This window comes from Rhinolophus ferrumequinum, chromosome 27 (genome assembly GCF_004115265.2).
Source record: "Rhinolophus ferrumequinum isolate MPI-CBG mRhiFer1 chromosome 27, mRhiFer1_v1.p, whole genome shotgun sequence".
NCBI classification, from domain to species: Eukaryota; Metazoa; Chordata; class Mammalia; order Chiroptera; family Rhinolophidae; genus Rhinolophus; species Rhinolophus ferrumequinum.
In genome coordinates, this window is record NC_046310.1 from 12,260,247 (window position 1) to 12,286,482 (window position 26,236).

The 26,236-nt window shown below is 38.3% G+C and overlaps 2 protein-coding genes and 1 pseudogene across 5 annotated transcripts in view; 2 read left to right on the top strand and 1 right to left on the bottom strand.

Annotated features, from left to right (window-relative positions):
* The window catches only part of MIA3 (MIA SH3 domain ER export factor 3), a 44,341-nt gene extending 37,003 nt beyond the window's left edge, over positions 1-7,338 (top strand). For 2 of the 4 annotated variants that reach the window (XM_033099375.1, XM_033099373.1), the window contains 5 exons: positions 739-807; positions 929-1,008; positions 1,120-1,191; positions 2,679-2,829; positions 3,790-7,338. In XM_033099375.1, the coding sequence (XP_032955266.1) occupies positions 739-807; positions 929-1,008; positions 1,120-1,191; positions 2,679-2,829; positions 3,790-4,100 (683 nt within the window). In that variant the 3' untranslated portion in view covers positions 4,101-7,338. The remainder of the gene's footprint in view (positions 1-738; positions 808-928; positions 1,009-1,119; positions 1,192-2,678; positions 2,830-3,789) is intronic. The other 2 variants (XM_033099376.1, XM_033099374.1) reach the window with 1 other exon arrangement.
* The window catches only part of AIDA (axin interactor, dorsalization associated), a 31,284-nt gene continuing 11,439 nt past the window's right edge, over positions 6,392-26,236 (bottom strand). The window contains exons 3-10 of the mRNA XM_033099381.1: positions 25,720-25,773; positions 25,230-25,284; positions 21,391-21,454; positions 21,058-21,164; positions 13,091-13,213; positions 10,191-10,313; positions 8,491-8,608; positions 6,392-8,367 (exon numbers count right to left, since the gene is read on the bottom strand). Coding sequence (XP_032955272.1) covers positions 8,271-8,367; positions 8,491-8,608; positions 10,191-10,313; positions 13,091-13,213; positions 21,058-21,164; positions 21,391-21,454; positions 25,230-25,284; positions 25,720-25,773 — 741 coding nt within the window. The 3' untranslated portion in view covers positions 6,392-8,270. The remainder of the gene's footprint in view (positions 8,368-8,490; positions 8,609-10,190; positions 10,314-13,090; positions 13,214-21,057; positions 21,165-21,390; positions 21,455-25,229; positions 25,285-25,719; positions 25,774-26,236) is intronic.
* Positions 14,723-16,574, top strand: LOC117018452 (keratinocyte-associated transmembrane protein 2-like; annotated as a pseudogene).

Genomic DNA, 26,236 nt, shown 5'->3' on the forward strand with positions numbered 1-26,236 from the left:
TAAAACAAAGCATCTACTTACTAATATTGTTATATATAAATGTATAAAATATATTTTTATATAAGTGAATATATAAGTACCTAGTTTTTTTTCTTTTTTTAATTTTTGTTAAATTGGGGTGACATTGGTAGGTAAAATTATATAGGTTTCAAATGTACATTTCTAGAAAACATCATCTGTGTATTGCTTGTTTGTTCACCACCTAGAGTTAGTTTTCCTTCCATCACCTTATATTTGATCCCCTGTACCCTCTTTTACCACACCCCCTTTTGTACTGTGATTATAAACCTTTATCTGTAAATTTCTATGGTATTCCTCTCTTGAATATTATAAAAGTAGCTTTAAGACTTTATAATTTATGCAGTATTCAACCATTCTCATTACTATAACATGAAATGCTGTATGTAAGCTACTTCTGTTCATAGGTATGTTTATAATACTTGGTAAGACACGGAAGTCATTACATATAAACTGTAAAAAATAAGCTTATACAACTGCATCAAAGCCTGTAGCTTGAAGGACCTGCCCAGAGGTATTGATGTGCAGATTTTATTGCTGTTCTTTTAGTCCTGGAGAGTTCTTACTTTAAGTCTGTGCATAAATTGTGATTTGCCCTCATAGGTATTGGGGGACTGGTTTTTAATGTTACTCTGTAGGTAGAGGTGAACCCTGGCCTGTCCACAATGGCTTCATTTCTTCTGAAAATCCATGCAAGGGCTCTGTTCTTTCTTTCGCAAGGGTCAGTGGACGGACCTCTACCTCGTCCCCGATGGTCATCCGAGGCACCTGGGAAACCCTCTGCCTCTGGTAAGGGACCTGGGTGTGTTCAAAGACTCTCAGATCGTGGAGGATGTGGGTAGAGCATTTATTCTTCCTCAAAGAGTAACTAGTCAGAATGAGCCTGAGGCAGTTCTTTGGCCTTCCGCAGATCCAGGATCTGGTGCAGCTCCCAGGACGACCAGCAGCTCAAGAAGCTCCTCCCCTTCTAAGGTGATGGACGAGGGGAAGGTAAGTATTTCAGGAAACGTGTAACTGTTTCTCCCGCACCCTCTCTTGCCTCATCCATCTCCTGTTTGTGTGTCGTTATGTGTGTACTATCTCATTTATTTTTTAAAAAAGCCAAGTGTCCCCCAAGAGCCAGAAGGCCCTTCAGTCCCCAGCATCACATCTCTGGCTGAGCCTCCAGAAGCAGTGAGTACTTGGAGGTTGAGGACTGAATGAGCTTTGAGTGGGCGTATTTCTGGAAAGGGAATGAAGAGCACGGCATTAACCTGCTTTGCTTTAACTTGCATGGTAATATTGATCTTACCGTTGTCTGACTTGGAAGTGTTGCTGGGTTACTGAAACTGGACTGGTTGGTTGTTTTTTTCCTGTTCTTTCTGTTTTGGTTAGGTGTTAAACCTGTTGAGAACTTCTGTTGTAATCAACTGAAAAATGCAAAAGGTCATCACTCCAGCTTTCCAATGTATGCTTCCGTGTTGAGTGCTCTAACATACAGTAACTTCATTATACATTGGAAAATTCACCATTATAACATGTTTGTCTAGAAATGTGCTATTTAACAATATCTCTAGTTGTGTACTAGACAGACCCTGTATTGAGTCTGACATTACAGCTTGGTAACAGAAGAACGTTTGCTGGAAGTGAAATACGGAATAGCGAAAACCTGTAATTACCTGTTGTGCCAATTCCCAGCAATCGCCTTAAATTATGTTCACGTAAGAGTATTCCCTCGTCACTTGTGTAGCTGTTACAGCCAGTAAGTCCTCTGATCATGCCTCACAGTGCTTCTCGAGGTTCAAACCAAAATACTTGTAATTTAATTACTTAGAATTCCCAACCTAATTTCCCATAGGAAAGGATTAGTCAGCATCCCGTAATATAAAGCACAGTATCACTTGTGAGTGAAGGTAAGTATTAGGGTTGGGCCTGCCTAGCTTGTGTATAGAATATTGTTTCCATTGGAAAAGAACTTCCCAGAGTACACCTCTTTTGCACGATCTCCAACAGCAGCTTGGATAAGACCCTTGGAAGTAGACGACTTCAAAGAGAATGGACTCCTTTGTTAGGGGGAGGCAGCAGGAGGAAGAGCAGAAGCGTGGAGTCAGACCTGACGCGGAATTCTCCCTTGGCCTTACACGACACGCTGCGTGATCCTCAGCAAATGATCTAATACTGTGTCTCTGTACTTTCATATTTAAAACAAGATGATCATACCTAAGAGACATAGAGATCTGAGAATTGGAAATAAGATAGGAAAGAAAATTGAATGGTGGCTATGATTACATGTGTAGAGAATGGATTTTTCATTCCTTTTGTTTTCTCCACTCTTAGTATGGAAATAATGAGCGGTTATGGTGACGGGAGGGGTTGCCCTAGAAATAGATTACGGTGTTTATGGTATGTTTTTTTTATTTGGGAGTCACCTCTGTTAATATCCTTTGACTTGCATATAGAAGCAACAGTATGATTAAGTGCAACTGTGCACTCCTGTGCTGTCCTTTTAACCTGCCTGAACTGTTAGGGAACAAATGAGGGCGGGGAGGTGTTGTCGCACTGGTTTGGCTCTTGGGGCAGGTTCTTGACATCTGCTGCACTGCGTTTCAGCTTTTGCTGGTGGTGGTGCTTTTTTCTGTCTTACCCAAGTATTTCAGAACTTGAATGTTTCTGCTCTGCAGGTGAATATGGCTGCAAAAGGGCCCCCTCCTTTCCCAGGGGTGCCCCTCATGAGCTCCCCTGTGGGGGGCCCTCTCCTACCACCCATTCGATACGGACCACCTCCTCAACTCTGCGGGCCTTTCGGGCCTCGGCCACTTCCTCCACCTTTTGGTATGATGATTGAATAGTAATAACTGCCTTGTAAAGCATAATCTTTTCTGTCTGTTCCTTGCTAAGATTTTAACAGTCGCTGTCCAGGCCTATGTAATGAATAAAGCTAGCTGAGTACATTTTAACTTTTCCTCAGGTTTCTTAGGATACATAGGGTGCTGCATTATCTCCCTATACTGAGATAGGCAGTAAGTATCTCTTGTAGACAGGAGATAGGGGCTGTTTATAGAAAGCCAGAAATGTTACTTCTGCAGATGTGTATCGAACATCTATGGCTACATACCAGGTTCTGTAATGGATAGAACTAAGTCTCCGAACTCCCGGAGCTTACAGTGTCTTACAGGACACAGATGTATACATTGTGGGTCAGAGTGTAAAAGAGGGAAAGATTAAACCCTTACTCCCCACCCTGCGAATAAATGGGAAGGAAGTTTGAGTAGGCAGAATTTAACAGGGACCTAAGGAATGTTGCTGAAGTTCATTAGGTGGAGCTGGGAGGCCTTCCCAGGAGGGCAAGCACCTTGATTTTGATGGTTAGGTCCATGCTGAGCTACTGAATACATTTCTAATTGATATAGTAGTATACAATGGGATTTCCTTCATCAAAATTTTCTTGTTGTAGTGAAGCCCTTATTTCAATCTGTCATTTTAGTATGATATATGGTACTTCTAAGTACAAACTCAGCTCTTATGAGATAAAGATGGCAGAACTGTGCAGTAGAAAAAAAACACAAGCTAGGTAGAGCCATGTTTAAATCCTGCCTGTGTTGCTTCATGGCTGGCCAGCTGGCCAGCCATACACATGTAACTTAAACTTGCTGAGCCTCAGTTTGCCTGATCTGTAAAGTGGCGATGTCACCGCTGACTTCTAGGGTTGTGGGAAATTTAAGATTAATACTTGGAATCATCGAACTTTAGATTGTTCACATGTACTTACATGATATGATTTTATTTTTCCAGGTCCTGGTTTGCGTCCACCACTAGGCTTAAGAGAATATGCACCAGGCGTTCCACCTGGAACGCGGGACCTGCCTCTCGACCCTCGTGAATTTTTACCAGGACACACACAGTTTAGACCTTTGGGCCCTCTTGGCCCAAGAGAGTACTTTATTCCTGGTACCCGATTACCACCCCCAGCCCATGGCCCCCAGGATTATCCACCTTCACCTGCTGCAAGAGACTTACTGCCTTCCGGCTCCAGAGATGAGCCCCCGCCAGCCTCTCGGAGTGGCAGCCAGGACTCCTCACCGGCTTTAAAACAGAGCCCATAACCATGACCTCTGACATGCAGTCTGAGAAAGTGGACTGTGCACTGTTCATTACAGCCTTCAAAACCCACAAGTTTATTTTAAAAGGTTTGTTTCTAGAACTAAGCTGCCCCGGCAGTGTGCATTTTTGAGCCAAACAATTAAAAAATATCATTTCCCCCCTAAATAAAAATCACCTCGTAAACTAGAACCTCCTTCCAACTTTGAAATGTGCAATAAAGAATACCTGTGTTTTAGTTAATGTAGCATATGTAACTGTCAGATGATTTAGAATGTCATGAAAAATATGTACATTTCCTGTGGAAATGCTATAAGAACATGTATTTCCATTTATTCTATTTTTAGTGTATACCAATTGAATGCAGAGCAGCAGTGTGGATAAGCTTGATTTTTAAAAAAATGTCAGATCGCAAAGACTGTTACGCTAAAAATGTTTACTAAAAGATCACGTAACTATCTCCCCTCTTGCTGAAATTCTTTGTAGTAATATAGTTCATAAAACTTTGGTTACTGATATTTCCCAGGAGTCTGCTGATTCATTGGATTTTCTCATGAGACGTGTGCCACTTTGGGAACATGTCAACTCAGGCCCCCAGAACTGAAGCTGGTGGCTGGGCAGCACGCTCCCCGCTGCTCCCTGCTCAGGAGAGGCAGCCCGAGTCATCGGGAACTCCACGACCGAGGTCTTTACTTCAAAGAAGTCAGTGGGCCCATCTGTACAGCACGCACACACTGTCGGTGACATCTGCTGCCTGGTTCATTTCCTAACTATGAGTTTACAACAGTAGCAAGAGTTGCGTGACCCGAGGTTCTGTTTTACCATTCTTGCATTAAGGTTGCACAATAGAAAAATGAAAACGATGTAGTGGGACCATCCATAAAAGTACAGAAAATCCTTTTATTAAAAAATGTAGAGTCTACTATTTCTCCCATCCCTTGCTACTGATTTTTAACGAGTACGGCAAAAAAAAGCTCATTAAGAATAGAGTACGATGAGAAAGAATGATTTAGGATTGTAAGGTTTGTAACGTGCCCTGGGTCAGCAACCATGGGCTAAATGCCATTGTTCTTGTTGATTCTACTCCACAATTAATACTGGAACTTTGGCACTTGTATTTAAAAGTCAGTAAATCTAAGAATCTGGGATTATATCATACTTAAAAGTCTTATTATACCCATTATGTCTTTTAAACAATGTTTCTTAGAACTAACTCTTCAGACACTTTAAATTACAGTTAATTTAATAGCACATTTTAAGAAGTTTAAGATTTAGGTTAAATCAAAATTATAAAAAGCTAATATTCTTGTTTATTGCTTGACTATGCTCTCCCATTCTCTGAAATTCTATGATATAATGATACTACCCAGACTGTTACCTGTCACTTTTATGACATTTATTCCACTAAGAATACCCCATAAAAAGAAACAAAAGCCTCACAGTGAAACAAAAATTTTCCTTTACACTAAACTACTGAAAGATAAAATGATAAGGACCTTTGAAAGCAGACAACTCTTTCAAATTAATACGGAGTACATAAGGAGTTCTTCAGGCAAAGAATTCTATCTGTAAGTCCTCCCATTTACTATCAAGAACAGAAGAAATTTAAGAGGAAAACTCCATAGTTAAAAGCATAGATTAATTCCATTAATTCCAAGCATAGATTAATAACCATGTAAAGATTAATTCACAAATACAACTTTTTGAATATTTCAATCTCTTTAGGACATGTAATAATGAAGTTAATATAATTTTTAACTTGAAATAACATTTAAATGTAGATTACACCAGCTAAAAAGATAATCAAGTAGGAAAGATAAATCTATTTTTAAATCAAAGCTAGAGTCCTTTTGTAACCTCTGAAGCTTTGGGGGTGTTTATATCTCATAAACAAGCTGTAGAGGATTTCAGTGTCACTTACCTGAGCAGTTGTGGACCTGCCACGATCGCCACCTCTCAGCCCTCTGATGGCACCACTTCTGCAGCAGAGCTGCCAATGTCCAGGAGACGGGGGCACCAGACTCGGCCATCTCCAAGTTACATCTATTTCAGAAGTCATCTCCAGCTAACTGTTCTGGGCTTAGTTGTTAAAATCATCTCATTTACGAAGCAGCAGTGTTTCAGCCTGAAAGCATTTCTACTATAGTTGTGGTTATTGTTCAATGGCTGATTTTTTATCATTTGAAAGTAAATTGAAATAATTTGTGGGATGTGGAGTATTCTGTGTCTACTGCTTCAAGACAATCACTTGTCATTTCATTCAGGTATGAATTAAAGCTAAGCTACTCACACAGTGTTCAATTTAAGCTTCTTTAATACTGATGAAAGGCATTTGTAGTTCATATAAACCATATTTATGTGAACAATAGCAGATGCTTCTTCATATAAATTATCACTTTGAGATACATGTCTTACGGTCTGAGAAAAGAGAAAGAACAATATCAGTTTTGCTACATTTTAATAGTAGGTTTTTTGAGGGATAATTTTTTTGGGTCTTGTCAGCAACATCAAACGAAAGGTACTGAGTACTCCACAGGGTACAGAGTGCTGCCAAGCACCTGAGGAAATTTACATGACCTGGAGAAAATGTGGTTCTTGCTCCTTGAAGAGCTCACAGTCTGGAGGGCTGACAACTCACAGTCTTAAGAATTGAGTGAACAACAGTAATTTAAGGCAACTTCCTTATCCCCTTGAGTGATTGTAGATTGAATCATTGTGGAATTGATCTAATCAAGGTGAGAGACAAGACTAAATTTGGTTGAGAATACTTTCAGGCTCATACAGTTTTCAACATCCTCTTCGTAAACAGAATTGACCTAAGAGCCAACTGAAAGACTAGATCTTGTGAAGTACAAGGGCTAGAACAACTTAACTGTGGTTACTATTTTTAAAAGCAAACATATTGAATGGTATGAACAGGGTTATTACACTAGTTTAGAAACAGGCCAGGTACTGGCGCTGCCTTCCTCTCATGCTAGCACTGGTCATTTAAAACAGTGAACGTTCAATTTGTGGGCTCTACATGAACCCACAGGAAGCCCACCCTGATCTTAATGTTCTGTGTATCAAATAGCCACCTCATGTGCATTATGCAAGTTTTATTTATGTCCCATTAAGTCAAAAGTAATGTAATTAGTCAAATTATAATAAGCTAATGACTGGCATATTCCCATATGGATGAATGTTGACACATCTAAATAGGAAATAAATGGCAATCCTATCTACCTATGTAAAAAAAAAAAAGAATATCTCCAGATGTTGCATACTCGTCACTGTAAGAAGAGGTATGCAGGTTTTCAGGTTTCACAATCAGTTGTCAGAAAATCAGCAGTTATTCCTGCAGTATCTCGTTAGAGTCTGACTCAAATTGTTTTTAGATTACATGATTTAGAAGACATAAGCCCATCTAAAAATCTGTAATTATTCTGAGATGGCTCCACGTTAACCCTCGAATCACTATCAGAAAGAATAGCAATGTGATGTAGACACAAACAGTGAATCATCATGACTAAAAATATGCTCACTTTCAGAAGAACAATCTGGTCATCGGGAAAAATCACAGCTACACCCTGGGAACACGTCCCCATGGACACTGATTGGCCAAGGCACACACTGAGCAGGAAAACTGAGATCAGGGTGAACTGGGGTTATCTCTAAGGGGCAGCCTATAAATTCCCAGACTGACCTTGGACAGTGTAATTGGTCCAATCCCTCTCAAAGCAGTTTCATCCTATCCCACCCACATCGGCCCGAAGTTTGACATTAACTCAAAAAAACCAAAAGCACAGTGGAGCAGAAGTGAACAGACGTGTAAACTCGAGCACTTTCTTATTGCTGTATTAAGGTTGAAGATGAGCATATCCTACCCACAACAGAGTTGTTCCAGGAAGGAGGGCAGGAGTAGTGGTAAATCAGAAAAGAGACGATTAATTGCACAATCAATAGAAAAGTGAAAACATGTTTCAAAACCTACAATCAGCCTATACCCAAAGGAGTCTCACATTCAGTGATGGACTTTGAATTCTGTGCTATAGCGTTGCAAGGGACTCACTCTGGCCTGCCGGCCCGGGCATGGCTGGCTTCCTGCCTGCTGAAGGCTGATACGCTACACAGAGCTATGATGGTTTCTCGTGAGTGGTAACATTCACAGAAGTTCCAGGCTATTCATGTCGGGGTCATTCCTTGTGCAAAGTTTGATGTAGATGAAGGTAAAGTGGTTTCTTGGTCAATAATTGCAATTTCTTTCTTTTAAAGTCAGTGGGTTTCTTGTATCTGTAACCATAATAGAAAAACCACGGTTTAAAATACTTGGATAATAGATCTATTCCAAGGTCACACACTAAGAAATACTGGTCACCATTCAATGAGTACCAATGCTACACGTGCATCACTTACAGTTCTATTACAATTGGCCCAGGTTTAATTTCATCCATCTCCATGAAAGCAAAACACTTGGTACTGGTAAACCTTTTTTTAGGCTTGTAGTGTTTGAATTCAAAGAAGATAGCTGCACCTAAGGAATTAAAACAAAGCACGTTACCACAGACAGCACAGTCAATACATTTTCTTTGATCCCCAGAAACATAGGAACAAGCAACAACTGGCCGAATTTTACAAAGTAATCTTTGTCAAACAATCTGATGATATAACTGTGATTGTCATCCCAATCTCTTCTGTATCTGAATGGAGTGACATTTCTCCAGATCAATCACTTTTACAAAGTACAGCAAAACTTCGTGTGCTAGACTGACTCAAGAACAAAAAAATGTGAAATGAGAATAGCCTCGGAAGATTGGCTGAAATGCTTATAAACACGAGGAAAGTGTATTTTTGAGCACTGATATGAGTTCCAACAACAGTAACCATACATAGTGAAGTCAAAGCTAGAGAAAAATCAATGGAGTCAAATTCTGAATATAGTTCTATGTTTAATACCTTACAAGTCAAGTCATCAAGAACACGGTGCAATAAAAGAGAAACACAATAAACAGTCCATGAAACACTCCCCCCGCCCCAATATCAGAAACCTTTCTCAAAGCAATGAAGTTAAATAAAAAAAGTTTTGTTCAATTGTCACCCCAATAAATTAAAAATAAATTAAAAAAAAAAAAAAAGTTTTGTTAATATTTTTATGCAGAAGACATACGTCATACTAAATTTCCTCAACATTATTTCTTACACACGACCTATCATATATTCTTCTAACCCAGCAATTCTCAGCGTGTGGTGCACATCAGAACCAGCGGGGGGCTTCCTAAAACAGACTGCAGAGCCTCTCCCTGCTTTCTGACGCACGAGGTCTGGGGTGCACCTACCACAGAAGGCTCCAGGTGCCAGAGCTGCTCACACGCTCAGAACCGTGCTTACAGAACACTGCAAGACAAGTCTTTTAATAGAACGGAGGAGCGGCAGCCCCAGATTTGAGAAGGAAAATACCGAATATTTCAGAGGATGTGGCAATTGTTTAAAAGGCACTTGTATATCTTGCACAATCTTCCCACAGAGCTTGAAATTTCCAAAAACCAATGGAATCTCAGGTGACAAAGGGAATCAGAAATCTGTTTTTCAGGGAACTCTGATACTTCTGTTAGGCAAAAGTCATGGAGAAGCATTTGATCAAAAAAGAGAAAAGTTTAACCTGGAAATGTAACTTAACCTTTGAAAAAATTTGCTTCTGTCCTTTCCTGTCTTCCTGCCAACTAACTGCAAGTTATGGTAACTTTCTACCCAATAAATTCACCGGGAAAAAAGCTGCCAAACTGGTTCTTTGAACTTTAGAGACTTCATCTTCTGGGAACCTTGCTTAGGGAGCTCCTGCTTTCCTCAGTTCTTTAGTATGAGGAAAACTTTCATTCTCTTTTGTTGTTAAAGACAATAAGACACTACTATCAAAGAACATTTATTTGGCAGTTATTTATTATACAATTAGATAATGCGATTCCTAACACCCACATTTAAAAAATATATATATTTCATTCAAATCAATCAACACTATGACATTTACCTCTGCCAAATGAGCTAGGTCCCCCAGGCACACACACATGAATAAGGTGAGAATTCTGGCCACAAGAAGCCAATGATTTACGATTACAAACCTTTGGTTAATTTTTCAACATGCTTCTGCAGCTCAATGTCCACATTAAAATGAACATATGTATCTTCTTTTCTTGAAGCCACAGGAGTATCTTGCACAGGAGTTAAATCTATGCCATTGAGATCTAGAGAGAAAAAAAGCGTCTGCTTAGGAGTGTTCACACACACAGATTCAAAAATGGCAACCGAACTACAAAGGGTTCTGCTTCCTAAAGAGGCTTGGCAAAAGCTGAGCGATGTTCCGGCTGATAAGAATTCCCACTTGGTGTCAGCAGGTACCTTGAGTTTCTGGTTTCCAGACGTATGTGGAGGGAGCTGAGAGGGTGGGAGACCTCATGGATGGAAGGAGGAAGCCTTGCCATGACTGGGTACGAAAGAAAGCTTAAGGGTAACAAAATTTGATCCTTATAGTTAGGAGGCGAAAAGAACTTTGTCTTCTTTGGAAATAGGCCACTGTATTTTTGTGTGCAATAAAAATTTGGAATGTGAATAATATTCCACAAAGGGGCCTCTTGCCCAATTGTCCACCCTTGATCAAGTGCATGACATGGAAAGGCCTTCACATCCACCATTATCAGAATTCCCGCTGCATTCAAGTCAGAGGACCAAACAATGGGCACGAAAGCTGCCAATGAAACCTTTCCATAAATGAATGATTTTTTATATGTTGGTTATATTTGCTATAACATACCTGATTTACAACAACCAGATGGTATACTACGTGTGATGTATGGTTCTAATTTCCTGGAGCCAGGAATCTTCCAGTTGAATCAAATTCAACGTGGACTCATTTCATGACTTCTAAGTGTTTACGTATTACTCAGCAGACCCATCTTAGAGAACTTAAAACAATTTAGTATATTTGATTATTTCAGTTCCTAAAGATATTTATGTAAGACATGTTTCAGTTCAACATGTATGCAAAAGTTAGATGCAGTACCCACCATGTTTTCATAACATTTTTGTATGTCTTACAATATACATTTGCAAATGATATGTGCAGCATTATGAATGGCCTATAAAACAATGAAGGGTATAAATACTTTCTGGTCAACCATGGACTTGATAACCGATCACGTCAGAAGTTAAAGGAGCACAGCATTCATGCTGTGGATCATGGTCTCTCCGCGTTAAAATTCTTCTCTGTGGCCAGATTCCTTTCCTTTTATTTGGTACTAATGAACCCAAATGGGTCTGAATGTATTTCTGTTGTTGGTAAAATTTCTTCCAATCAATTTCAGTCTGTAGCTGTTTCTTTGATTTGCCTCAAACTGCAGATGAACTGTGGATTGGATTAACTGTGCCGTCATTTCTGAATAACAGTATGACAACCTCATTCTCAACCGCCCAATAATTGTTTTAAAGGACTGCTGAGTGTTTTATAATCAAGTTCTGTATAAAATGCTTGGTGGCAGCAACAAAAGAAGTCAATCACTGTGGTTCCCCTCTTAAACCAAAGGCTGAAAAAGTTGTCTTCAAGGAACAAATAAATGGTTTGCCATATTGGATAGCAGAAAAAGACTCTTCCTAATAATAATCATGCTTACTACCCACAGTAACGTAGTTCAGGATAAGAAATGCTACATCACTTTTCAATGCCCCACAGGGTTACGCTCGGGGGGTGGGTGTTTGTGGACGCTTGTCCTATTTCCCTGTATCCACTGCTCATTCACTGAAGTCCCGATTCTTACCCACCTGTGCAGGGCTTGCCTCTGTATAAACCTCTCTTGGACAGGAATGAGAGGGCCTCAAATGAGGCACGGGAAAACACTGGGCTTTGCAAAGAAAACCACACACCTTGGGAGGCTGGGGCCATTCTTAAAACCTGTTTCCTGAAGGACACACATACACACACACACCCACACACACACACACACACACCCGACACACACACTCACGGTGCCAAAAAAAAATATGCACATTTTAAGAAAGGAAAAAACTGTATTAAAATTGTAATACTCAATATATACCGATAACAAAAGATGAATACAAGTCACAATTGACTTCTGCAATACAAGAGGTGCTCAAAGTGGTTACCATCAGCACCCAGACACTTCTGATTATGGCAAACTACTGCTTGTGCAATGTTGACCAAAGTGTCCACTTAGATACATGTTTTTGGTACCCCAGGTATGTATGTGCTGTTAAAAACAGTGTTTATATCTAAGCGGCACCCTTGATAGAATTTTAAGAATAAAAAGGAATACACAGCCCGGCCCGGTGGCTCAGGAGGTTAAAGCTCCATGCTCCTAACTCCGAAGGCTGCCGGTTCGATTCCCACATGGGCCAGTGGGCTCTCAACCACAAGGTTGCCAGTTCAATTCCTCGAGTCCCGCAAGGGATGGTGGGCAGCGCCCCCTGCAACTAAGATTGAACACGGCACCTTGAGCTGAGCTTCCGCTGAACTCCCGGATGGCTCAGTTGGTTGGAGCGTGTCCTCTCAACCACAAGGTTGCCGGTTTCGACTCCCACAAGGGATGGTGGGCTGTGCCCCCTGCAACTAGCAACGGCAACTGGACCTGGAGCTGAGCTGCACCCTCCACAACTAAGACTGAAAGGACAACAACTTGACTTGGAAAAAAGGCCTGGAAGTGCACACTGTTCCCCAATAAAGTCCTGTTCCCCTTCCCCAATAAAAAAAATAATAAATTTAAAAAATACATATACAAAGAAAAACTCCAAAGCAAACGTGACAGTAAATTGTAACAAGAAACATTTTTAGTAAGCCTCGGAAATGTTCGGTGAAGGAATGACGGCCCCCAGGGAGTTTGCCTCGTTGTGGAATGAATGGAAGTGAGTTGTCACAGATGCAAGAGCCCCGCCCCTCTTTCCCCTCAAACATCCCAATGAGAAGCAACATGTAACATTCACCAGAGGGAACCAGGTAGACAAAGTTATTTACCCTTCACACTAACTGTGATATAGGGATCAATGCACTGCCCAGCATCTTTCAGACCGATTTTCTCAATTCTGATCGTGAGTAAGGTCATTCCTGGTTCTGACGGCAACCTTGGTAATAAAGTACCTGGTGACAGAGAAACAGCAATAAAAATGAGCTCCACCAACAATTTCAGAGTAAATATTTTAACAACATAGAGAAGAGAGAACTTTCCTTTGAACTAACTTAGTCAGGCATTATTTTGATTTCCCAAACTCCCAAATACTGTGTTATTCTTTTAGACAAATATTTAATTAGACACCAGATACATCTGCACTTTCATACCACATATTCAACACTAAAGCAGAAATTACTAATTCGAGTTTGTTAAAAGCTCAACTCAGTCCAGGAAGTCCAATTACAAATTACCACATACGTAACAGTGTATACAATATACTCATGATACACATACTTAACACATGTCATCTCAACATGAAGTTGCAGAACAAAGACAGAAAAAGCTTTGCAAATATTTGTTATATTAACCTAAAGTTTAAGAAATTTAATACCAGAGTCAATCAATGTACATTTTAGTTTTTATGGATGGAAGAAATAACAATTTAATATTTATGTATTTAATCAAATTTTACAGTATAATTTCCCACTCCTTTCTTCATCCAATTACGTATAATCTCTTCTCTCAGAAATCAGTCCCACTGCAAATGCCACATAAAACCCGCAAGAGCAATCATATATTTAAAATCTTTTCCATATATCGATTACATTTTTTAAAACTGAAAAACCACCTAGAACCACACAAGAGCATTTCCCACGAAGAAAATAACATGAAAGTAGAAATGAACTGTACGGTTTGTTCATTTATTTCAAATCATCTATGGAGAACAGATGTAAACAAAAGTTGATTTTAATCCAATGTATACATAGTACGTCAAACTACAGAACCTATCATTTATAAAGGACTTTGGTTAACATTCAAGTTTCTATCCAACAATGTGTTACCCTACTTTTAATGATGAAGTATTTGAAGCATATGAATCAATAACTTACCACAGTCCAAACAGATTACATTCAATTGACTGCAAAGAGGCCTGAAGGAATGTGGGGGTGGGGGGGGCAATGAAAATGTTCTCAAATTGGATCGATCTATCAAACTAACAGATGCACAATACTACAGATTTATCAAAGCATTGACTCATACACTTATAATGAATAAACTTTCTGATATGAAAATTGTATCTCAATAAAGCTATTAAAGAGAAGTAGCTAGAAATGTGTCAGAATTTTTACTTACTAATTTGCAAAAAGTTAGAACAACACAGAAAATGTAGGAATGGGAAAGATTAGAGACTTCATTCCACTGTGGCTTCAAGAAACCTTAATGGGATTGGGATGCTAATTCTACACACGATACAGGACCCTTTCGGCTGTCTTCTTTTGACTGACTCTTAGGCATTCTAGAAAAGGGCTTTTAACTGGACTCTACGGGATAGGTTTCAGAGCATTAATAAACCCTTAAAATATTGCCATTTGCAACAACATGTATGGACCTTGAGGGTATACACTAAGTGAAATAAGTCAGATAGAAAAGGGCAAAAGCCATATGATTTCACTCATATGTGGAATATAAAGCAAAAAAGTAACAAATGATCAACAAAATAAATTCATAGACACAGACAACAAAATAGTGGTTTCCAGAAGGGAAGGGGAGTGGGAGGTAGGCAAAATGGGAAAAGGGGGTGGAAACTAGAGTTTATCAATATATTGGGACCCCAAGTTGTGCTATTCCACTGAGCACTGTCTGTGGAAAACAATTTACAAATGCATCTACGGATGCCAAAAACTGAAAAATCACAGCCATTGACAAGTTAAGGTGATGATTATTTTAAGATTCTAATGGGTAAAATAAACAGGGTAAAGCTTTTTTTGTAAGTCACATTCAGTTAAAAAGACTCAGGAAGTAAATTACTTAGTAGCAGAACTTAACGCCCAGAAAAAGAAAAGTCACACAGCTGGTGAGAATCTAGTAATGCCAGCATGTGAAATTATAGTGTTGAGAACAAAATGCCATATAAGAAATTGGAAAGGTTCCACTCTCAAAAAGCACAATAAGTTGACATATTGATGACATTTCACATGATGCTGAAGAGGTTTTGTGATAAACTATAAAAAGAGCTTCTCTAGCACGTGTAAGATCTATAAATGATGGTGAAAAATGAAGAAAACCTTTTCTGGTGCAAAGGCCCCAAATGAGCAACAGCAAAGATGGACTAAATGTCCAGTCTTCACGCGTGTCTCTGAAGCACTGCAGTCGTGTCTGCACTGAGGTAGCCATCCCAGCTGGCTCTGCTCGTGCAGAAACAGAAAACCCCGACACTGCCACAACTCATGGCTTTCTTCACAGAGAGGTTAGTGTCAAAACTCTTGCAGAGGAAACAAAAAGTTCTGGATGATATCACAAATATGGCTGAGTTTATTAAACAAAGACAAGTTCACTCCAGAATGTTTTAGAAACTGTGAAAATGTCTGACCAAGCAACAGTGCAGGCTCTCAGACGAGTATGTCACAGCCACTGCGACCGTGGGGAGGGTGAGAGGGTTACATGCCAGGCAGCAAGTCCCCAGAGGGCCGGCGGGGTGCCCAGCGGTCAGCACCATTCCCCTGCTGCGGCTGGCACCGAGAAAAGTGCAGGGGCATCTGTGGCCCTCCATCCCTCACCTACAGCTTCTGCTCCAAGGGAAGCAGACACCGATGCAGATCCTAGCACAAGGATCTCCTCACAATGAGCTGTTCTCTGTGTGGAGCCAAAGACACTCCGGACCAGAGAGATCACGGAGAACCAGACTGAATGGACCACTGGCCCAGGGATGAGGCGTCTGTGTAAGTCCACAGAAGAAGAGAGGTCACGTGGAAGTTGGTATCAGTGAAATCCTTTAAGAACCTGTCCTCACATATAGAAGAAGACAGACATTTCTTTTTTCATCATATTAGTTGTACTTTCTAAAAAACAGTTGTTGCTTTCATCACATATCACAACAAAAGGAAGATTTTCCCTTCTGGTCGAAATAGGAAATGGCATGATGGTCTCTGTTCCAAAACAGCAGCACATCATCACCTAGACCAGAATCCTAAAGAGGCAATGCCTTCTTGGAAAATTACTGAGGATTACATCTTTTGAACACACTGTGATTTGAGCGTGCTTATTAAGTAATTTTATTTACTTGATGTTTTATCTGATATTGTACAATTGCCACAGGCAATAGTACTACAATGAGAAGTGAGTTGGTCCTTATTTTGCATTGGTTCTTCGGAAATTAAATATCATGTACAAGAAATATGTAATTTTTTATTCGTACTTAGAACAGAATTCAATCAGGTGTCCAAATTGTGGACTAAGCAATATATGTGAAAATATGTATAATGTTAGTTTTCCTTGTTTTAGATTTACAATACTTGTAACTAAATTCACATATCTAGTGCTACTGACTCAGATTCTCTTTGTCGTCCAAATATTTTCTTAAGTGTACATTTCTTTGTGCTGCTCAAGTGTAACAAAAAAGATATACGTGATGCTTTATATTTAAGAAGCATCTTTTTCTTTCCAAAAAATATTCAGTTATTTAAGGATTATGTTAAACACAATTTAAAATAATGACATTGCTCAAAATGGTCACAATATTTGGTAGATGGTATATAACACGTTAAATGTGTCTTCAAATTCCAGCAATAGAGAATCTTTGCAATTTATATTGCAGGTTGCTAAAAAGTTATGGAGAGACCATGTATTTGTTTGAAATATTGAATTCAATTGAGACTTAGAAATTGTGGTAAAATATTAAAATACGATACAATTTCTTTTAGCTAGTAACTGTTTAGCAGTTGAGGAACATGGATTCCTCTAAGTTTTCATGAGAAAAGAGTCTGAAATTATAAGAAGTTTGTTCATTTTTTAAATTACTTTAAAAGTTTGAAAATATCATAGGAGTCATTATCATTTAAATAGTACTGTATCTAGGTCTGTAAAATTAAAATCATACCTGATTGAAGTTGTTTGTATACATAAGGGTATATATGAGTACATTCGTATTTAACCTAAATATTTCTTTATTAACAGCTAGTAGAAACTTACTAAATTCCTAATTTACTAAATTTCATTTTAGTCTATCTTTCTGTTATCAGAAATATGTGATTTGAACCATGGTTGACTTACAAATGTCACTGTGTCATAGTTTGGGGGGAAAAATCCACTTAATAAACACATGCCCACAAAGTCTGGAATGAGTCAGTGGGCACGCACTTCATACAGAAACGCTAGTTTGAAAACGGCAATCCATCCCCTCCTACAGCAAGCAAGGAAGAGTTACCAACAGGTGTCAGAGTTGAAAGATGAATTGCCAGAGTACTTTCAAGAATGAGTAGGCCAGACGTTGCTGGGTGCTTTGAAGATGAAGAAGGGCCACAGAATGCAGCCTACTTAACAGACATATCACATGAACCAGTCTCTGCAAAGCTCTGGAGAAAGAAAACCTTTTGACTTCAAGTGACTGGAGTCTTGAATTTAAAAGAAAAAAAAAAATTAAGGTGTAAAAGGGAATCTTGAAATGTTTCCAAAACTGCTGGGGATGGAGAGTGAGGAAAAATACCAACCAACAAATTGCAACCTTATTGAATCCCAGCTTGGAGAAGCAGAACACAAAATCAAACAGTCTTTCCCTTCCTTTCAACACAGCTATATGCCTGGGTGAGGGCCTCTTTCTCTGGTTCTTCTGCCCAGCCTGAGAACTTGAGACCTTGAGGGAAGAGGAAGAACTTCGTGAACTGTGGCCTAACCGTCCACTTAAGATGATGTTCACAGCTGTGCCCCTAGACCTGTGCTGGATTTCTGTGAAATAAGAATGCCTTGATAGTCAAAGGAAAGCAGTGACCGCTTTGCTGCAATTTTCAACTTCTTACCAGTGTGAGCAAGAAAAGACATCGCCTCATTTTAGCCGAAAATGCAATCTACATTTGCTTATCTGTAAGTTTAACTCAAAATTGAGTATTTGTGCAGCAGAAACCAAGCACAGGTTTCACGTTAAAGACGTACACTTCATTCTTTCTTTTTAGTTTTAAAAATAAACATTCTTATGCATATTGAAGCCTCTATAAGAGATACATTTGTATAATTTTGAAACTGCTAAGCCTATATTTGAGCTTAATCATGTCAGTCAAGAAAAAAAGTTTTTTCAAAATCTTGAAAACTGTGTCTTGGGCGATTTTTAAAATCATATTGCTTTGGCTTATGGTTTTAGTTGCTCCAGTATTCACCACTGTCAATAAATTTTCAGGTCATAAATAATAGGTTATAAATTTATATCCTTTACTTAAATGAAATCTAACAAGCCTACCTTTAGAAAAATTAAATCCCATTTTGGATTAAGCCAGTTATTTAACAGAAAGTTTTGCCTTATGAGATTTTAAAATTTTGAAAAGGAAAGACATTAATAGCAAGAAAGCTAGCTTAATTACTTTTTTTCCCCCAAGAAAGATTGGCTAAAAAGTCATTTTTAATTTTAAATGGGAAAAAACTACTCTGGGTCATACCTCATTCCTCACTAGCCTTACAGTGGTGGTGATTACACAACTGAGCATTTGTCAAAAATCGTACTAAAAAGGGTGAATTTTATATATGTAGATGATACTTCAGTACTTACAATTCAATAAATTATATATATAAAAAAAGTAACAAATAAAATGAAAAAGTCACAACAATTCCCGGAACCATCTTGCCACCAGAGTGCAGACACGACCTGGGCATCACTGAAATCTTGGGTTTCCTCAGAATAACAAGAAATTTTTTTCCTGCTTTACAATTAAAAGTTCAACATCATCTTGCTATTTCAATGAATGTAACTTTACAAGTTACTTTTTAATAACACTTACAAGCCATGGACAATATGATCCCAAACTAAGTACAGCTCATTAAACTATTTGTACTTTTTCTTATTTTTAGGTAAATAAAAATTCAGGGCATTGAAGAGTTCAGTAAGCTTTCCGTATCTCTGCAATGAAATACTGCAATGCTGTATCAGAATACAAAAATCTATTCCGTTGGGCTTCATCTTACATAGCCAATGGATTTAATTCACGTGAAGTGTCTTTTCAATTCAGCAACCTGAACCCCACAAGTACCTTAATCTGTCTGTTTCATGGTTTACATCACCTGCTTTTAGGATCTTGTTTGCTCCAGAAGTACAGCAAGTGAGCAAACAACCAAACCAGACAGAAATGTATAGTCCTGGAAGCTACATCAATTACAGTATGTGGTTTGAAAAGGGAATAATAATTATTCAGTCAGTAAAACAGCGAGATAATTTCTCTTACTATCTCAGCCATCTTAAGATTTCCTACATATAGAAGACAACAGCAAGAAAAATACACCTCTCTCTTCATAAGGCAAAGTAGACTGGAAATAATGCCCGTGTCCCAAAGACACACTAACAAGGGCAGCTACTTCCTCTAGCGCCTGTAATTTTCCCAGTAGTCCTAGAGGCTAGGTACTGTCCTCTCCACTGAAAGGCGATGGTGATGAGAATGACCACCACGGATACTCAGCACAGGACAGGCACTGTGCTAAAAGCTGGATGTGAAGCGGTGCACGCTTTGCAGTAACCTTGTAAGTCGGGCACTATTATTATCCCATTTTATAAAGAAACTGAGGTTCAGATGGGTTTAGGAAACAGGCGTAAAGTCACTCACCTAGTAATAGCCAGCCTAGACTCAAGCCCAAGTGCCTGCTGGTTCAAGCCTATGTTGTTCGGACTCCATGACGCCCCCTCCCAAAGGAGCACTAACAATACTGGAATGTTACTATTCTTTGATTACCAAGAAAGTTACCTGGATGACACACACATTGTATTTAACTACACTGTAAGCTTCTAGAATCTATTTTAAAATGCGTCACAATATTACAGCATATTGCTATACTTGCTAAAGTGAACTAGTTTACCAGAAATGAAAACTACACACAGGGTAAGAACAGAACCGAGTAAAACAGTAATTGGGAGAGGCAAGAAGTTTATCCAGGATGCCTGCCCCAGGTTATGTACAGGAAGATCCTCATCAGTATCTTCTGTAAGTAACAGAGGCTGGCCATACATTATTTGGTTTCCTCAAACAAGATGAGGGGAAAAGGGCATTTGCTCAGTATCCATTCCCTTGGGTCCACTTTTAATAACCACAATTTGATTAATTAAAGAAGTACTTATGACCATATCCAGGAAAGAGTTAATAACACTGCAGGACTGAGAGTGTTATTCTCAGAAAGGCCTGCTTGCAAGGTCAGCCCTTGGCTAGTGTCTGGGAACTTGGATTTTGGGAGGGTTCCCACCATCCCGATAAGAATGGTCACTATGCCTAAACTGTCTGTGCAAACAATATGGTTTATGCTGAATATCTGCTTTCCTTTGGGGAGCCTGGAATTTCGGTCAGTGCTGGGCAGAGGGTGGCTATGTGATCAGCCCCTAATAACAGGTCTGGGCACTGAGTCTCTAATGTGCTTCCCTAGGAGAGTTTTCGTTGTTCTGATCTTTGCTGGAGGAAGTAAGCGCAACGTGTGTGACTCTCCTGGGAGAGGACTCCCGGAAGCTTGCACCTGGCGTTCTGACTTGTGTGCCTTTTCCCTTTGTTGATTTTGTTCTTGTGTTCCCTCACTGTAATAAATTATAGCTGTGAGTACAACTATACGCTGAGTCCTCCTCGCGATTCACCAAACCTGAGGGTGGTCCCCGGACCCTCGACACAGATGGGAAGATACTTTCAGACTATACTTATCAAATAGCTACTGCCGATAACATGGCCGTAACAATTTGCTTCAGTCTGGTATGGGCTCTGGAGAGGCTATACTCCCCACTAGTAAGTACCAAAAGCAGTTCCAAACACCCTGACCTTGGATGATGTTAAGTCATATATGTTTTTAAACACGTGCTACCCACCGGGAACTCTAGCAGGAAAGGAATCAGGAGACCCTGCTCCAGCACCACCTTCTTCTTCATCTTCTTCAAATTCCAAATTCTCTTCTTCACCAGGTGCTAAAATTCTTCTACATGCAAAAGGACAGAAAAAATAGTGAGCTACAAAACTAAATATACTACAGAAGCCTCACAGCTAATCATTTCCCAGGTAAGATGTCGATATAAAAAATGTTGACATAAAAACGTTGATATATTGATATCAAAGTTAATATGAAAAATCCAAAAATATCTAAAAAGTAGTTGTAAATAAGATGATAAAATAAGAGGGCAAATATTGGTGCTTATTTATTTTACCTTAAGGGGACAGGCTGAACGTCAAATGGGAATTCTTTATTATATGTAAGAATATTCTTTAGGACTAGAATAAAAAAAGAAAGACACGTGAATTCTCCCATGAATCAAACTTAAACATTTTACCATAAGTGAGTGTTTTTCAATCAATTTTACTATGCACATTAACACTTTAAAAACATTCCCAACCTTATCATCTAAAATGACAACGCATTTTTCCATGATTTATAGGTCTTAGCAAAATGAAAATATCCATAGTATACTCCAGGTGTCAGTAATTTCAGAGTACTGCCAGATATCTAAGGAGAGTAAGTTCCAGAGTCTCAGAGCCCTCATGGAAAACAAACCTCATGGAAAATGAATAGTTCATGTACAAGGTCCCAGGTGAGACACTGGCATCAGGTACAAAAAATGCCTCCTTCCTAGAGTATGTCAATTAAAAGACTGACATCAAAGATGACCAATGAGAGGGAAATGACCACGCCTTATTCTGTGTCCTGATTAGATTTCTCCTCAACTCCATGAAACTGGTAAAGTTTGGTATATCTAGTTGTAATTCTCATATATTAAGTTTGTTATACACACATATATACATACATAAAGTTTATCATTTATGATAAAGGTTATTATATACATACATATATGTATGTGCATATATGCACATGTATACATAGATATACATACATGCACACATATATAAAGAGAGATTTATCCTGAAAAGAAGTGTTCAAACAACATGGCACCACCTCCTGTATTATGGCTGTGGTCAATGATTACATTCTGGTATGTAAACTTAAAGAAAGATGGTCTACAATTCTGCCTACATTTGGAGAGGTACTTTAAGTATATATGCCTTATTGAGGTACTCTAAGTATGTAATTTAGTGCTTTATATCTGGCATTATGGGTTTCCAGTAACTACCTGCAGTTATCTGAAGGTAAAGTAACAGTATTAACTGCGCAATCCAAAAAGTCGCCATGATTTTATACACAACGTATTCAGCCTAATTTTGGACTCCAGCAGCTTATACCTGAAGTAGTTACAGCATACTGTCATCCCAAAGGAGGAAATCCCAGTGCACAGGTTGCAACTATGACTTACTCCAAGAGGAGTCAGATTTGCTTACCAGACTTCTTATAATATGTGCACCCCTACTAAGTCACCAGTGAGAGAGAAGCCTGAGACTGGTGTCTACATTCTCATTCGTTCTTATTCTCTCTCTCTCTCCCTCCAGCTCTTACCCTCATCCTTCCTCTCTCTCTTTCTTCTCAACAAATATGCACTAAGTGCCCATAATGTTCCATAATATTTTAGGTGCTAAGCTATGGCAGTGATCAAGACAGAGGATCCTGCCTTCATATATGGCTCTGAGACCCTAGTGAGGAAAGACAGACAATAAACGCACTAACAAATTAACAAGGTAACACAAGACTGCACTTAATGTTATAAAAGCCACAAATAAGATGACTTTAAATGGAGTAGACGGAGATCTTCAGCTCAGGTCGACCACGTAGGCCTTTCAAAACTAAGTTGTTAGGAGATAACTGATATGACCTGGATTGAGAGGAACTGTCCACAGCAGCTCTGGGGCAAGGGCTTTCCAAATATTAGAGAACAGGCCAGAGCAACAACCAGGCTCTGAGGCAGGAACTGGTTTGGCTTGTTCAAGGAATAGAAGGAACTGTACAGCTGAAGCTGAATGAGCAAGAGGAAACCGACAGAGATTTGAAAACTGATATATTGATATTACTAAGGATTAACATAAGAAAATTAAATGACTAGTATTTTCAAGATCATAGGTGTAGTATATTTCAGAAAGGATTATCAAGAGATTTACAACACACTGAAGGAAAAATACATTAGCAAAATAAAGCAATGAAGTCCCACATATTGGAAGGTACAGTCATTCATTAATTTTTCTTTCCTTACAGTCTTAGAAGAGGCAGAGGCCAGCTTGACTAAGTACACTTAACCTGAAATATGGTCAAATACCAATTATTAGAAAATGATTAATTCTGATAATATAATTAACTCATAACAAGTGCCTACCTTTAATAAATTCAAAATGACAGACCATACACTATTGAGATACAATGCATACAGATGTTCATTTAAGAGGCAATAGAAAATTGTGGGGGATGAGGGTGAGGGGGATCAAATGTATGGATGGAAGGGGAGCTGACTATGGGTGGTGAACACACAATGTGATTTATGGATGATGTGATACAGAATTGCACACCTGAAATCTATGTAATTTTGCTGACAATTGTCACCCCAATACATTAAAAATAAATTAAAAAAAAAAAAAAAGAGGCAATAGAAAATTAAAATCATCTAACAAGAAAATAAGTACCAAGAAGGGAAAATTCCATATGAAAAGCACTATATAAATTCAAAATGTAACAAAATAAATCCCAATAATACTATCTTTCCTTTCCATTCCCATCCCTAATCTTAAAAAAAAAAAAACAAGCAAACAAAAAACCCAAGAAAAAGAAGACTAATGCAGATTTCAGCCCAGTCTTCCACTAATATCTCCATCACTCATCTCTCAGAAGCTTGAAGTGGAGAACTATGATATTTAGGGTAGATAACAACATTGCACCGTTACAGGTGCATGGAAGGAACATAGGCTTTGGGGTCACTTAGAACCCCAGTCAAAACCCAGTCCTGGCATTTACAAGCTGTAAGATCATGGGCAAATGTCAGCTAGCAAACTGTAATTGAGTGGATTTATCTGAGTGCTTGGTATGTAGCTGCTACTCTAAAAAACGGTAACCTTTATCACCATGAGAGATCCTATAAGGCAACAAGAGAAATAACGGAGCATGTTTATAGGAAGTGGTAATAAATATCTGAGCAGAAACGGTTTATAGTCATCCTACATATCTGTCAGATTCTAAATCTTATTTGTAAACAAACTGGAAAAAAAGAAAAAAAAAAGAGAAAACCTAATGGAAAATAGTGATTAAATAAGGAGCAAAAATCCTAATTATTCTTATAATTAAAAAAATTGAACATAATAATTTTATTTATAACCATTATATAACCATTAAAACCACCAATGTGCTTCTTTTCTTAAAATAATAGTATATACAGCCAGTCACAAAAGACCATATATTGTATGATTTGACAAATTTATAGACCGAAATAGATCAGTGGTCGCCTTGGGCTGGGAATTCGGGAGTTGGAGGGAAATGGGTGACTGCTAATCACCAGTACAGGGTTTCTCTTTGGGGTGACGAAAATGTCCTAAAATTAACCGTGGTGACATTCAATACTTGTGCCTGTGCCTATATTGCAAACATTTCCTCCAGGAGGCCATGTATTTGAACCAGCAAAAAAGCTTTATTTGGCAGCATCCTGACCACCAAAGCATTTGAAGATCTTATTTGCTTCAAAAGAGTTTTCAAGAAGGGAAAGGAAAATGGGGACAACAAAAAAATGTGTTTTAGAACAGCTCAAAGAGCTGGACAGTAGTTTTCGATGACAAATGTTATAATATAAATGGGCATCGATGACTATAATTTTAAATTCTCCAAAAGATGCTACTGTAAATGCTTACCAAAGTAATTACTGTCTTATTAAAGTGATTAAAACAAAGTAAAAGCACAAACAACCTAGTTTTTGTAGGTACAAGTATTTTTTCATATTCTAAATGAAGGTTAACCAAATAATAACTACTATACATATTATAGGAATTATAAAAGCATGAAAAAAATCACATAGGACTAGATATTAACAGAAATCAATCAAATAAGTATTTATGCTAAATCATCTTAATATCTCTAATAAATATTTTTTGAAAGGAGTAGCACTAAAAAATATAACATAAAACTTACTTGGTTCTAGCTTCTTCAGGTCCTCCAATTTAAATTCTTCTTGGGACTGTGTGGACTGAATTTAAAATATGCATATTACATCTTTTTATTATAAAGACTTCACTACACCCTATGTCTTTTAAGTGGCAAGAACAAAATATGCAAAAAGTAGCCAAAATAAATGAATCTATTTCTTGCTTTCAAAATAGAAAATGAAAAGTCCCAAACTGATTTCTGCTTGTTTTGTATTTTGGACACATTCAGGCTAAAAATAACAGAAAAAAAATTAAAGTTATATCTTTTATTTCTACAGTGTACAAAATATAAACTAAATCTTTTAATGTAAGCTTAACCCATGAATTTCTATAAAACCCTTCTGAGACAATATTGCTTTCAGCAGGCATGCTTAATGTTTTATCAAAATAGTTCTAATAACTTCTTTTCCTTAATTTTGCAGACTTAACAGTTGGTTTCCTTACATGAGAAAGAGGAAAAGGAAAAATCTACTTACCTGTAAAGCTGCACTTCGTAATTCCAAGCATGTCGCAATTTTGCCTATGGTTTTCTGTAGGAAAAAGAAAAAGCTATAAATACCAAATACATTATAACTGTTAGTTTTCAAAATCATCAAGTTAATCTTTATTGATAAAGGATGAAAAATCTTTTTAAATAATTTTTTTTTTTTTTTTAGCATCTTGCAGATTTTGAAAAAAAGAAACAGGAAACAAAGGGCTGGGATAAGGGAGAGAAGGCGAGTATATATTCTCTCCTGACCTAATGGGCCACAACCAATTTTAAATGAAGTTTGCTTTGATGATATGATTTAAAGGGCAATGCAAAGGACTTCAGACATCTTCCCTCCCAAGCTTTGTCTTCTCTCCTTCTCCATAAAGTCTGAAATTCACTAAAATATTTAAAAATAAAAATATCTGAATGTTAGCATAATGGTAAAATTTAATGTTGACCAACTTCAATCTTGACTTATTTAATTAAATACATAGGCAATACTGAACAAAATTAATACATGT